This window comes from Malania oleifera, chromosome 1 (genome assembly GCF_029873635.1).
Source record: "Malania oleifera isolate guangnan ecotype guangnan chromosome 1, ASM2987363v1, whole genome shotgun sequence".
NCBI classification, from domain to species: Eukaryota; Viridiplantae; Streptophyta; class Magnoliopsida; order Santalales; family Ximeniaceae; genus Malania; species Malania oleifera.
Window position 1 is genome coordinate 123984469 of NC_080417.1, and position 12102 is coordinate 123996570.

The following is a 12102-nucleotide window of genomic DNA, read 5'->3' on the forward strand; positions in this document are numbered from 1 at the left end:
GCAAGGATGCTTTGAGTCAAGTTACCTAATTATATTTAATTCCCTAATAATCCAAACTTGGGTGAAGATGGCAGCCAAAACATAGGTCATGCGATGCTTTTAACACATCCAACAATCAATGGATTATGCAATGCAATCACAAAAGCAACCTATTTAAGTGCCTATACATACTTTTCATAACTAAGATAAACTAAAGATAAAATGATTCAATCTACATAAATTACAAAATATTTTAAATGCATAAAAATTAAACTTCAATTGCAAGCATATTCCCAATTCGCATAAACTTACCTTAGTGTGTTTCCAATCACACGTCATCACAACGAGTTTAAGATTGGGAAAGTTTGCCCCCCTTAGTTTGAGTATAGGAGAATTGAAGATGCTTTACATGTTCTTTCTCTATCTCTTCCTTCTTTAATTTGCCAATTTAATTGAACTCCGATATTTCTTTTGATCATTAACTTATGTTTAGAGAGATCTTAAACTTGGATTTATGTTTAATATAAATGAAATACAATAAAAATTGTATTGAAATTTGTTATAGTCCATCCAAATTCAAATTCAAGATCTGAAATTCATACTCCAAACATAGTGCAAGTGATTTTTGATGCCATTTCCTCTACCTCTTCTCTTATTATTAGTGTCCCCTGTGGTTCCCTTATAGGGTCCTATGGTGAAAGTTTTCTTTGGGACATTAGCTGATCAAATGGCTTAAAAAAAGGTTATCTTAGAACAAAATTATCAAAAGGCTCAAATTATGAACAAATTAGAAAGAGACAAAAGTGCCACATTTGTTATTGTGGTAGGCACCTACTTGTTCCTAGTAGGTATTTTTGGCACCACATTGGATATTGTGTGCACTATTGACACCATCTTTGGTGCTTTCTTTTTTGTTTTTCGGATTTTTTCTTCCCCCTACTTATTAACTTGAGCCTTATGGGCAGAATGATTCAAAATTTTTTATTACTCTCATGTCTTAGGCTTCAAAAAATTATTGGTATGGAGAATATTATTCCTTTATCTAAATACATCACTTGAACATTTTGGGAATTTTCGCAATTTCTACGATTCACACATAAAAGTATGAACGTTGAAAAATATAAATTTGAATAGAAATTAAAATGAAGCGCAGCTTTACATTTGTGTAAAAGTTTCCCCCACAACTTAATCTATTTTCTTAAAATAAAAATAAACCTAATATATTTAAACAATTAAACCTTTTAAAAATTAATCTCAAAAATTATTTTTCTTATTTTAAAATAAAAAATACTGTATCCTATCAGAGCATCAAGCCGTTTGCTTTCCCACCACTTCTCTGCTCCAAGCCTGAAATCCTGATCCGTTCGCTGACCCTCGCCGAAAACTAGATAATCTAAAACAATTTGCACAGCACCCTTCCATGGCGTAAATCTAGGAAAAAGCCTGCGAAAACAAGAACAGGGTTCTTCACAAACCAATGCAATGGCCTCCGTATCCACCTGCATCTCTATAAAGCCTTCGCTGTTCCTAAAACCTTCCTCGCCACACTACCGGAATCGGCGACTCCAACCTTTCCGTCCATCAAGAAACTTCTCCAGGGTTCGGAGCCCTAGGGTTTATGCTCCCGTTGTCCGAGCGAGTATTGATGTTCCATACGCAATTAAACCTGGGGGCAGTGTGGAGAGCGATAGACTGCCGTCAGATGTGCGAAAGCGGGCCATGGACGCTGTCGATGCGTGCGGAGGGAGGGTTACAATCGGGGATGTGGCCAGCAGGGCCGGGCTCAAGTTGAGTGAGGCTCAGAGAGCTCTGCAGGCGCTTGCTGCGGATACCGATGGGTTCTTGGAGGTAATTGTTTGGAACTTTGGGTTTCGAGATGGGTTTATTGGGTTTTAGCGAGCATCTGAACTGAGTTTATGCTGTTATGATATTCATCTATATACTTTTTATTTATTTATTATGTAACTCGTGATTATTGAGTATTGAATTTTTTGTATAATAGTAGCGTTAAGAATTGCTATTATGCCATCTGCTAACATGGTGGTAGAAGACATCCTGCTAGCGCGTGCTGCTCAAGTTTAATGCTTGCCATTAATTGAAAAAAGTTCTCAAGAGTAGTTATGACCAGATTTAAATGGAAATATAAACCAAAAGCTCAAGAACCATTTTTTTTTTTTTAAATTAGTTGGGTTTGGCCGCATCAATTCATGCTTCATTGCTTAAGCATCCCTATATATCCTGGATACCTGCTATAATTTTCTATTGTGTAGCAGTCACTAGCAGGACATAATGTCCTTATGTCTCTGTGTCAGCTGATGTCCTTCCTGAAGACAAGACCAGATCCTTCCATGTCCTTGTGACTTTCATTTTTATTTAACTATTTCAATTCGAGCAATGTTGCTGGTTTAGACTAGTAAAAAGTCCTGAATCGTTGTTACACATGACCACATGTCTTATGTCCTCTTTAACATGTCTGTATTTTCACTCTCTATTATCATGTATCCATTTATTTCTTCTGTACTCTCACTCCCCTCTCTTGTTGTGAGAGCTGGAGGTAAAAAGTTTGTTGCTATCAAAAGGAAACTGTTCAACTTGGTTTTGGAGATACAAGGTGATAATTGCCTGTATGGGAAATGTAAGGAAGTAGACGGTGTTGGTGACATGGTGTATTGGGAATGGAGGAGAGCTGACAGATGAAGCATGGGTGGAGTTCTAGTAAAAAGAAGGGGCAGGTACTGTAGGTTAGAAGGTTAAGGAGCAATGTTTGAACCCTAACACTCAAATTGAAGAGCATGGACCATGCAAGAATGCTACTCCTCTCGGAAATCAACTGAAGAGGCTTGAGGTTGATTATTTTCCTAGAAGGGTTTTTTTTTTTAAGGGTTGGTTGAAAATCTTCAACCACTTAAAGTATCTCTGCAATTTATTTTTTTGGTGTCTTTGGAGGCACAACCCTTGATGGTGACTGAAGGATGCTGCAAAAACCCTTGGAGGTCATCAGTGAGGTGAGACTCAACAATGATGAAGGCTCAAGCAGCCGCCATGAGAGGGAATCTGTTAGTCTTGCAGCTTTCAAGTCTCAAGACGCATGAATAAGGGTTGAACATAACTTAAAGGAAGGATAAGGAGAAGGCCGGCGAGGGTTTCCACTGGGTCGGAGCACTATTGGGGGAGAGAGCTTGGAAGAAGTGTTGGCAACAGAGAATAGGAAGACAATGAGGGGTCTCCCTTCTTGAACTTCAGCCAGCTGAGGGGTGGGCTGCCAGAGGGGAAGGGCCATGAGATCATTCCCAAGGAACAAGAGCTTGAACATGACAGTGGGGAATGATGCGACAACAATGCAGTGATGGTTTGCAAACTTCTTCAAGTGGGTCCAATAGGAAAAATGGGGATAGACCAGATAGAAGATTTCTTTGATGATCAGATGTCAATTTACGTCTGGGGAAGGTTCAGTCGCTGAGCAAGGAAGTGGGGGTGCCCCTTGAAGGAGTTGAGGAGAGGGTCTTCAAACTTTTTGAAGTTATTGAGAAGTGACGAAAGAGAAGAGGGGAAGAGCTGCAGAAGGACAAATGTGAGCAGTAGCAACAGTAAGAGGGAGTTAAAAAGGTAAAAAATTTCAAGCAATTGCAAAAGTCATGGGTGAAGAATCAGCAAGGGATTAGATTACCATTGAAGAAGGTAAGTGATGTAGGACAAGAAGCAAGACCATGGAAAAATCCTCGTTGGAGAATAATTTAGAAGAATTGGGTCATAGGATTGTTGGGTTTAGTTAATAGTTAATTTCGTGTTTGCTGTTTAATTTATTTAGTATAAGATTATGTGTATTTGGGTTTTTTTTTTGGTAATATTTGTGTATTTTAAGGTTCGTTTGTAATTTTATGTTGTTTTAGGGTCATGTGTAATTTCATGTATCAGAGGGTTTCATATAAATAGTGTGTGAAATCCATGTAGAAGTTGGTTGATGAATTTGAATTGAGAAAGTGAATGTGTGATTCCCCTTTGTATCACCTATCTCCGCTCTTCCCTTTTTTCTTTTCTTCAATTTATTCTAATTTCGTCATGGCTGCAGATCCTTGATGCTTCCCCTCCATCATTTGGTATTGCTGCCCAAAATTGATCTCCATTCTTGCATTTCAATTCCCCTATCTTCCCCTTCAACTCTTCTCCCCTCTTCTCTTCTTCCTCCTCTCTTCTTCTTTCTTCTCTATTCTGTCTCTAATTCTGTTTCTTCCCCTGTTCTGTTTCTGAATCTTTTTATTCTGTCCTTACCTATCCTTCTTCTGCTCTCTCCCTCTCTCTTATTCTTCTCCTCTTCTTCTTTCCACTCTTTCCCATTATTTTGTGTGTGTGTGTGTGTGATTTCTGAATTTTATTGCTTGTTTTAAGAACCCCACTCTAACCATTCCCCTCAAAATTTCATCACCACCCGATTATTTGTGTGGCCACATGCGCCGGAGGTAAATTCCCCAGCCATTGGCCTCTCAAAATCTCATATTTCCTGTACTTGTGGAAAAATTATGAATTGAAGATAGTTTTTGAGAAATTGGGAGTAAGGCTTGTGAGCAAATTGTGTTAAGGCTTTTGGTGATATATATAGTTGCAATATGTATATAAATATATCTAGCAAAATGGTGACAACTTATTGGAAAAAGGAATGGCTCTTGTCACACTTTGGGCCATGGTTTTAAATTGCCGTAGCGGGTAGCGTAATGTAACGGTAATGGGTGTAACGGGAAGCGGGAGTAGCGAATGTTACATAACGGGAAGCGGGTGTAATGGCCGTGAATTTTTTTAAAGCACACACGACCTTGTGGATATTAGCGTACTTGCATGTTTTAAGCTTTTAGCTCTTCTTAGAAAGAGTTTTAGTATATTTTAGATCCTTTAGTTCGAGTAACTAAGTTATTTGGTTTGGGCAACAAGTTCACATATGTTTTAAACCACCATTGATAGAAAAATTACGTGTGTGCGCGTATTTATACTTCTCATTGTTCTTATTTGTGATAAATTCTTATGTGTGGTAAATTAATTAATAAAACAAAATGCATTATACACTCCATTAATCTATTAAACACATAAGACATACGAATAATACAAATATAAAATAGTTAGAAAAGAAATAAGGTTGAAGTTGAAAAAAATAGAACATAAATATCACATTACTAATATTATCAAAATAAAATAATTTCCTAACAAGTTAGTATTTTTAAATTGTTAATTAATGCATCTATTGTGAGTATTTAAAGAAATAGTAAATTTTGTATCATTGTCATCCTCTTTATAATCTTTTCCCCCTCTTTTCACTTGGTATATTGAGAATGATATATGAAAGAGAGGGAAAAAGTGAGAAGAAAAAGTAAAGAATAAAATAATTTTTTTGGTGTAATAGTCCTGTAGCAGTTACGTAACGGCCGTAGCAGCCTTTACGTAGCGGTTGCAGTCCATAACGGCCGCTACAGCCATGATTTTTCTTCCCACCGATTTCACGGTGAGCGTTACATAACGGTCGCGACCTTTATTTAAAACCATGCTTTGGGCATATATCAAGCTATTCCATACTTTTATTAAGTTTGGGCTAAAAGTCTGCAAATTCATTATCGATGGAAGATGTCATATTGTCATATGGATGTGATTTCTAGAAATGGACTCACTGCCATGCAAGATCTTAAATTTCGATTTCAACTCAAATTTCGAAGCTCCAAAAGTACGAAAATTTCGACAGAAATTTTAATTTCAACGCCAACTTCAATTTTGATTTGAAAAAATAATAAAATCAGTAGTAAATCATGGAATTCTTTTATGAAAATTTACAAATACTAACATAAATTTTAGGACTAATATATTACAAGTAAAATACATCTATAATGTGTATGAGGTGGAAAAGTTGTAATATAATTTGTGCATAAGATAATGTGCATTGAAAATATTCAGTTAATACAAATGAAATTCCTAAATCATTTAAATATCATATATCATACAAATAATGATAATTTGCACATGGATGCGTTGATAAAAAAAGTTGTTGTAAGTTTATTTTTTCACATAATTTCAAATTTCCCTGTAATAATATTTTTGCTTTAGTAAAAAATAAAATAAATTAAGATGGAAATTTTACTTCGCTCCTAAATCTCTCATTTGAATTTTGAGAAAATTTCGTTCTATAGTTAAAATTTTGAAAATTTCGCTAAATTTTCAAGATTTCGATAAATTTTGTATGATTGGTTGAAATTTTAATGGAAATTATGTAAAATGAAAATTGACTGCCATTTTGATTTCGAGGGTGACCGAAATCAGAAATTTTGACGGAAATTTTGACAATTTTGCGGAAATTTAAGACCATGCTTATATGCAACTTCATTTGGAACCCCATCCAAAGCCTTATGACATATATTGGATTGATAACACTACTTTACATGTTTGTGAAAGAAATTTCCACACTCATTTAAGATTATAGAGGTTGGATACGAGGTAAACCAACAAGCTAGATGGGTACAAGATTGGTTTGGCTTCAGTTGCAAAGCCATGTTTGGTTCCTATCCAGATGGGTGATTATTTGATAATGTTTGGTGTGATATTATACCCATGAATATGGCCATGTACTACTTGGTTGGATGATTTGTGTGACTCAAGGATACGAGAACACATATATCTTCAATTTTAATGGTGAGAAGATAATTTTGAAGCCTGTTCTACCAACCAACCAAGACAAGGAATTTTCCGGAGTTATTCAACTTGAAGATGCTACAAGCAAGGAACTGCATGTGTTTGAAAACATCCAAAGTCTTCCAAACATTTATATTATTGAGTTTGTCATTCATGATGGTTCATCGACACCAATTCTTAATTCAAGTCTATGGTGCTGTCAATGGAAAGTGGTTTCTTGTATCACTCAAGTGCCGGCTTTTGAAGAGTCCAAGTTTCCTTCATACTTCTAATCCTCTAACATTTCAAAATTTGTGGCCGAATTTTTTCTAATTGGGGGAGACTTGATGTAGGATAGGAAGCAAGACCCTGGGAAGATCCTTGTTGGAGAATAATTTAGAAGAATTGGGTCAATGGATGGTTGGGTTTAAACAATTAATTGTGTGTTCAGTTTAATTAGTATAGGATTATGTGTATTTGGGGGCTTATTTGTAATATTTGTGTATTTTAGGGTTTATTTGTAATTTTATGTAGTTTTGGGGTTATATGTGTAATTTCATGTATTAGAGGCTTTCTTATAAATAGTGTGTGAAAGCCATGTAGAAGTTGGTTGATGAATTTGAGTTGAGAAAGTAAACATGTGATTACCTGTTCTTCTCCTCTCTCTTCCCCTTCTTTCCTCTCATCAATTCCTTCTAATTTCTCCCCATGGCTGTTGATCCTTGATGCTGCCCCTGCATCAATGAGGGTTGTTGACTTTGTGTTGAGATAAGCATCATGGAATGTGGGTGTAAGGGTACTACTGTATTAGTCACGGGAAAAAGGGTAGTAATAAAAAAAACTTCCTGAGCAGCTGAATGGCAACATTGTGTGTATCCAGGGGACTAAGATGGGTGGATCATAGATTGCAATTTTGTTTCTAATGGCAAGGGGCCATTGGGGTGATGTGGTGGTGAGGTTTTGTGTCATGTGGAAATCCATGATGGTGTGTTTGCAGGATTAGTTCATGGGTACAAAAATAATAAACCAAGCCTTAAGTCCCGCTTGGTGGGGTGGGCTAGGATCATATCATAGGTGACATTTCTATTTCTTGTTCATACCAAGGGTTGGCAGATGGAAAAATTTATTTTTCTACAGGAAAAACACAGAAATTTTTTTTTTTTGGGGGGGGGGGGGGGGGTTGTTTCATGTGGAAATGTTCTGTAGTGATTTGCAGGACTACATCATGAGTGATTTTGCAATTCTTGTTTATTCAAGGGATTGGCAGATGGGCTCTCGTAGGGGTTTATGGTCCCAGTGTTGATGTTAGTAGAGACCGTTTTGAGATGAGCTGCAGCAGGCTAGAGGAGCTTCAAAGTGCCCTTGGGTTCTGGTAGGTGACTTCAATTCAACCCTTTTTAGTTTTTACTTTCAAAAAGAACAGGAAGAGGAGGGAGTGGTGGAAATGAGGAATGATAGATTTCGTGAGGGTCAATGGCCTTATAGACCTTCCTTTGTCTGGAGGTGCTTTACTTTGTCCAACTTCAGGGAGGAACCTGTAATGTGAAGAATAGAATTTCTTGTTTTCTGTGGCTTGGGAGGATCTTGTTCCCAATACTCTGCAAAATCTTCCTTCAAAACCTACATTTATCCACCATACTATCGTAATTGATTCAGGGGTTTCGTGAAGGGGTTGATACCGTTCCATATTGAAAATTATTGGCTGTAAGGTAAGGGTTTCAAAGATATTATATCACAATGGTGGTTGCTGATGAAGGTGGAGGGATTTGCTAGTTTTGTGGTTACATATAAACTTAAGGGACTGAATACCAACTTGAGGAAGTGGAACAGATAAGTATTTGACAAAATCAGGGTGAGAAAAGAGAACTATCTTCTGGTTATCTATGAATTGAATGAAAAGAAGAAATGTCAGAGAATCTCGTTCCAAGAGAGGGAGAAGAGTTTTTGCTCAAGAATGAATTGGACGACATTACAGGAATAGGGTAAACCTTTCATGGACGAAAGGTCAAGGGTCCTTTGATTTGAGGGGGTATAAAAACCTAATTACTTTATAGAATAGCCAATTATGACTGCAAAACTAGTTTCATCTATAAGTTGGAGTTTGATGGCAGGAAGTGGATGGGGAAAGGAAGGTGAATGACCAAAATTTTTTTTATAGTGGTCTCTGACTGGAATTTTTCTGGAGGATTTGGAATTTGATAGAATTGGTGTGGAGAGAGCCGAGTAGCTGGGGAACCTTTTTTTATTTTATTTTTTAATTATAAAAATAGGTTGAAGGGGTACAATTGTCTCTTAGATAAGAGAATTTTATTAAAAACCAAAACTAGGGATAAATGGACTGAGGACAAGGTGTCTACTGTCCACAAAGAGCAGTGATCAACAACCAAAAAGATTAAAAAGAGCTGCCCTCTAATACCTTTGAAGGTCAGACAGTGATAATCCCCCACCTCCCCAACAACCCCCCCCCCCCCCCCCCCCCCCCCCGCGCTCCCCCCCAAAAAAAAAAAATATGGCCAGAAAGAGGCCAAGAACTCCTCTATCCTATAATAAACATGGACATGATGAGTGCCCTCTAAAAGTTTCCGCATTCCTCTCTAGTCAAAGAGTGCATAAGATAATCAGAGGTGCCCCAATCCATAGAATGCAGCCCTTTCTGCTAGCCAAAACCCCAAAACTCATGAGCAAGAGATGTCTCACATTCTGATGAGCCACCCAAGCTTCTCCCTGATATACAAGAAGAGAGCATCCAAAAGATATAACGCCAGCTTACAATAAAGAAAAAGGTGAGTGCCACCTAAAAAATACAATAGGGTTTGCATTTCCATTTTGAAGGGGATGTTGGTTAAAGAATGACATGGTGAGGATATTTGAAGAGTTCCATGATATTGGCAACTTCATTAGTTATGTTAACAATAGTATTTTTGTCTTGATTCTTAAGAAATATATCCGGTCAAAGTTAGTGACTTTAGGCCTTTTAGTCTTGTAGGTTGCATCAATGAACTAATGACCAAGTTCCTTGCCAGTATACTACGGGTAGGGGACAGTTGGTGGGGCTGTTCCAAAATGCTTTATGGAGCGCTTCCAAATCTTTAGCACAGTTCTCATTGCCAAAGAAGTGGTGGATAGTAAATTAAAGTAAGGTAGTGTAGGGCTGAGTTTCTAGTTGGACATGGAGAACACATGTGATAGTCTCTTGGTAGTTCCTCTTCTGTCTTGTAGAGCTTGGGCTTGAGTTTCCATGGAAGGATTGGATTAGAAGGCACATTTCTTCCCCATGTTCGCTATTGTCATTAATGGTGCTGCTTTTTCAAACCCTGAACAGAACTATAAGACAAGGGGATTCCCTTTCTTTTACCTCTTCATCTTACTGACGGAAGTGCTTAGTAAAATATTAGTTAGAGTGGAGGACATGGAGAACACATGGTTCACAGTAGGTAATTGGTTGCAGGGTAGAAAGGTAACTCATGTCCCTTTTTCTGAAGGACAATGTATTTTCTTGGGGGAATACTCTCTCTGAGATTTTGATTTTGAGAACCATTTTTTATGCTTTGAAGTGGTCTCAGATTTGAAGGTTAATTTTGGGAAAAGTGAGCTTATTCCCATTGGGGAGGAGGGGGGAGGGGGGAGGGGAACTTTTAGTTGATGCGTTGGGGTGCAACATTGGAGTACTTCCATTATTGCTGCCCCTTGGAGCAAATTTCCAGGATAAAGGTATACCAGACTCGGTGTGGAGAGGTTTGAGATGAAACCAATTGGATGGAAGAGGAATTTGTTGTCTATGGGCGGAGGAGGTAGGCTTGCTATTATCAATAGCACAATTTCCAATCTCCTGGTGTACTTTTTCTCTTACTCTCTTTTCCTTATTCCCAATTCGATGGTAAAAAGTTAGAGATCATTGACAAAATAGTCTTTTGGGGATCACACAGGGAGACTTTCAAATTCCATCTGGTGAAATGGGATGCTTTGAAATTTGAGACAACCGCTGTGTCAAGGAGGGTTAGGGATCAAGACTCTTATGGACTTCAACAAGGCACTATCGGGCAAGTGCCTATGGAATTTCATGGTAGAGAAAGGTCGAAATTGGAGGTCAATTATGGTTGGAGCATAATGGTTGGGTCACAAAGGAGGCTATAGGTGCTGATGGGTTGGGGTGTGGACTGTGGAAAAAACATCAGAGAAGAATGGATGCCTTCTTCAATCAGTCTGTTTTGAGGTTTTTTTTTTTTTTTTTTTTGGGGGGGGGGGGTGGGTTTGATTATATTTTATTATGGGATTTCTGGTGCTGGCAAGCACCTCTAAAGAAGTAGTGGTCAGCTCAAGCCTCAAATTATTACAGACATGCTGGGAGGGATTTTTGGAATTTGCCTTAGAAATGCACAGGACTGGGAGGAGAATTTCTCTAGCTTCTATAAACTTTAATATGGGAAGTGTGCTATCCAAGACGTGCAAGATGGAGTTAAATGGAAGAGTTCCAGAAGTGTGCTCTTCTAAGTAAAATTCTTCTATTAGGTCATTAGCACCCATAACTGTTGCTCTATTGTGAATGATTTCCTCGAAATCTGTGTGAAAGACCATGATTCCAACTAAAGTGGCTTTCTTCATGTGGGAAGCAGTGTGGGGGAGAATTTTGATTATGGGTAACCTCTTGAGTAGGGGGTTGATTCTATTTTCTTATGGGATTTCTGGTGCTGGCAAGCACCTCTAAAGAAGTAGTGGTCAGCTCGAGCCTCAAATTATGGGAATTTCTGGTGTGCCTTAGAAATGCACAGGACTGGGAGGAGAATTTCTCTAGCTTCTATAAACTTTAATATGGGAAGTGTGCTATCCAAGACATGCAAGATGGAGTTAAATGGAAGAGTTCCAGAAGTGTGCTCTTCTAAGTAAAATTCTTCTATTAGGTCATTAGCACCCATAACTGTTGCTCTATTGTGAATGATTTCCTCGAAATCTGTGTGAAGGACCATGATTCCGACTAAAGTGGCTTTCTTCATGTGGGAAGCAGTGTGGGTGAGAATTTTGATTATGGGTAACCTCTTGAGTAGGGGGTTTAAAGTTGTTAATAGATGTTTTCCATGTAAAAGCAAGCCCGACAGTTTTTCACATATGATTTGCTGCAGGTGGAGAAGGAACTTGTCGGACCATGTGCTAGGAAATAAGTGGGCAGCAGTTGGCCTATTTGAGGAGCATTCTGGTCTTGGAGTGGAAGACATAGTGACTGGTTAAGGTAAAAGTTTGTTAGCTGATCTCTCAATCCATATTTTGGCTGTCGTGGACTGTGGACAGAAAGAAATAGAAAGGCTTTATAGAATAGTGAGGTTTCAATTTACATGGTAAAAGATTGTTTGATCAAAACTTTGTATGGTTCAATGGGCAGCATTTTGTTAACACACAAGCAGCCAGACTTTATTGATATTTAAGTTGTACTCTCCGTTTTATTGGTTGGGTTATACTTCTCTCCATTAGTGAATCCTTTCTTTTCTT

General features: G+C 38.0%; 1 protein-coding gene across 1 annotated transcript in view; it reads left to right on the forward strand.

The window, feature by feature from the left end:
- Nucleotides 1-1281: 1281 nt before the first annotated feature.
- Nucleotides 1282-12102, forward strand: part of LOC131152984 (uncharacterized protein At5g03900, chloroplastic) — a 38055-nt gene continuing 27234 nt past the window's right edge. Inside the window, exon 1 of the mRNA XM_058104988.1 lies at nucleotides 1282-1827. Coding sequence (XP_057960971.1) covers nucleotides 1462-1827 — 366 coding nt within the window. The 5' untranslated portion in view covers nucleotides 1282-1461. The remainder of the gene's footprint in view (nucleotides 1828-12102) is intronic.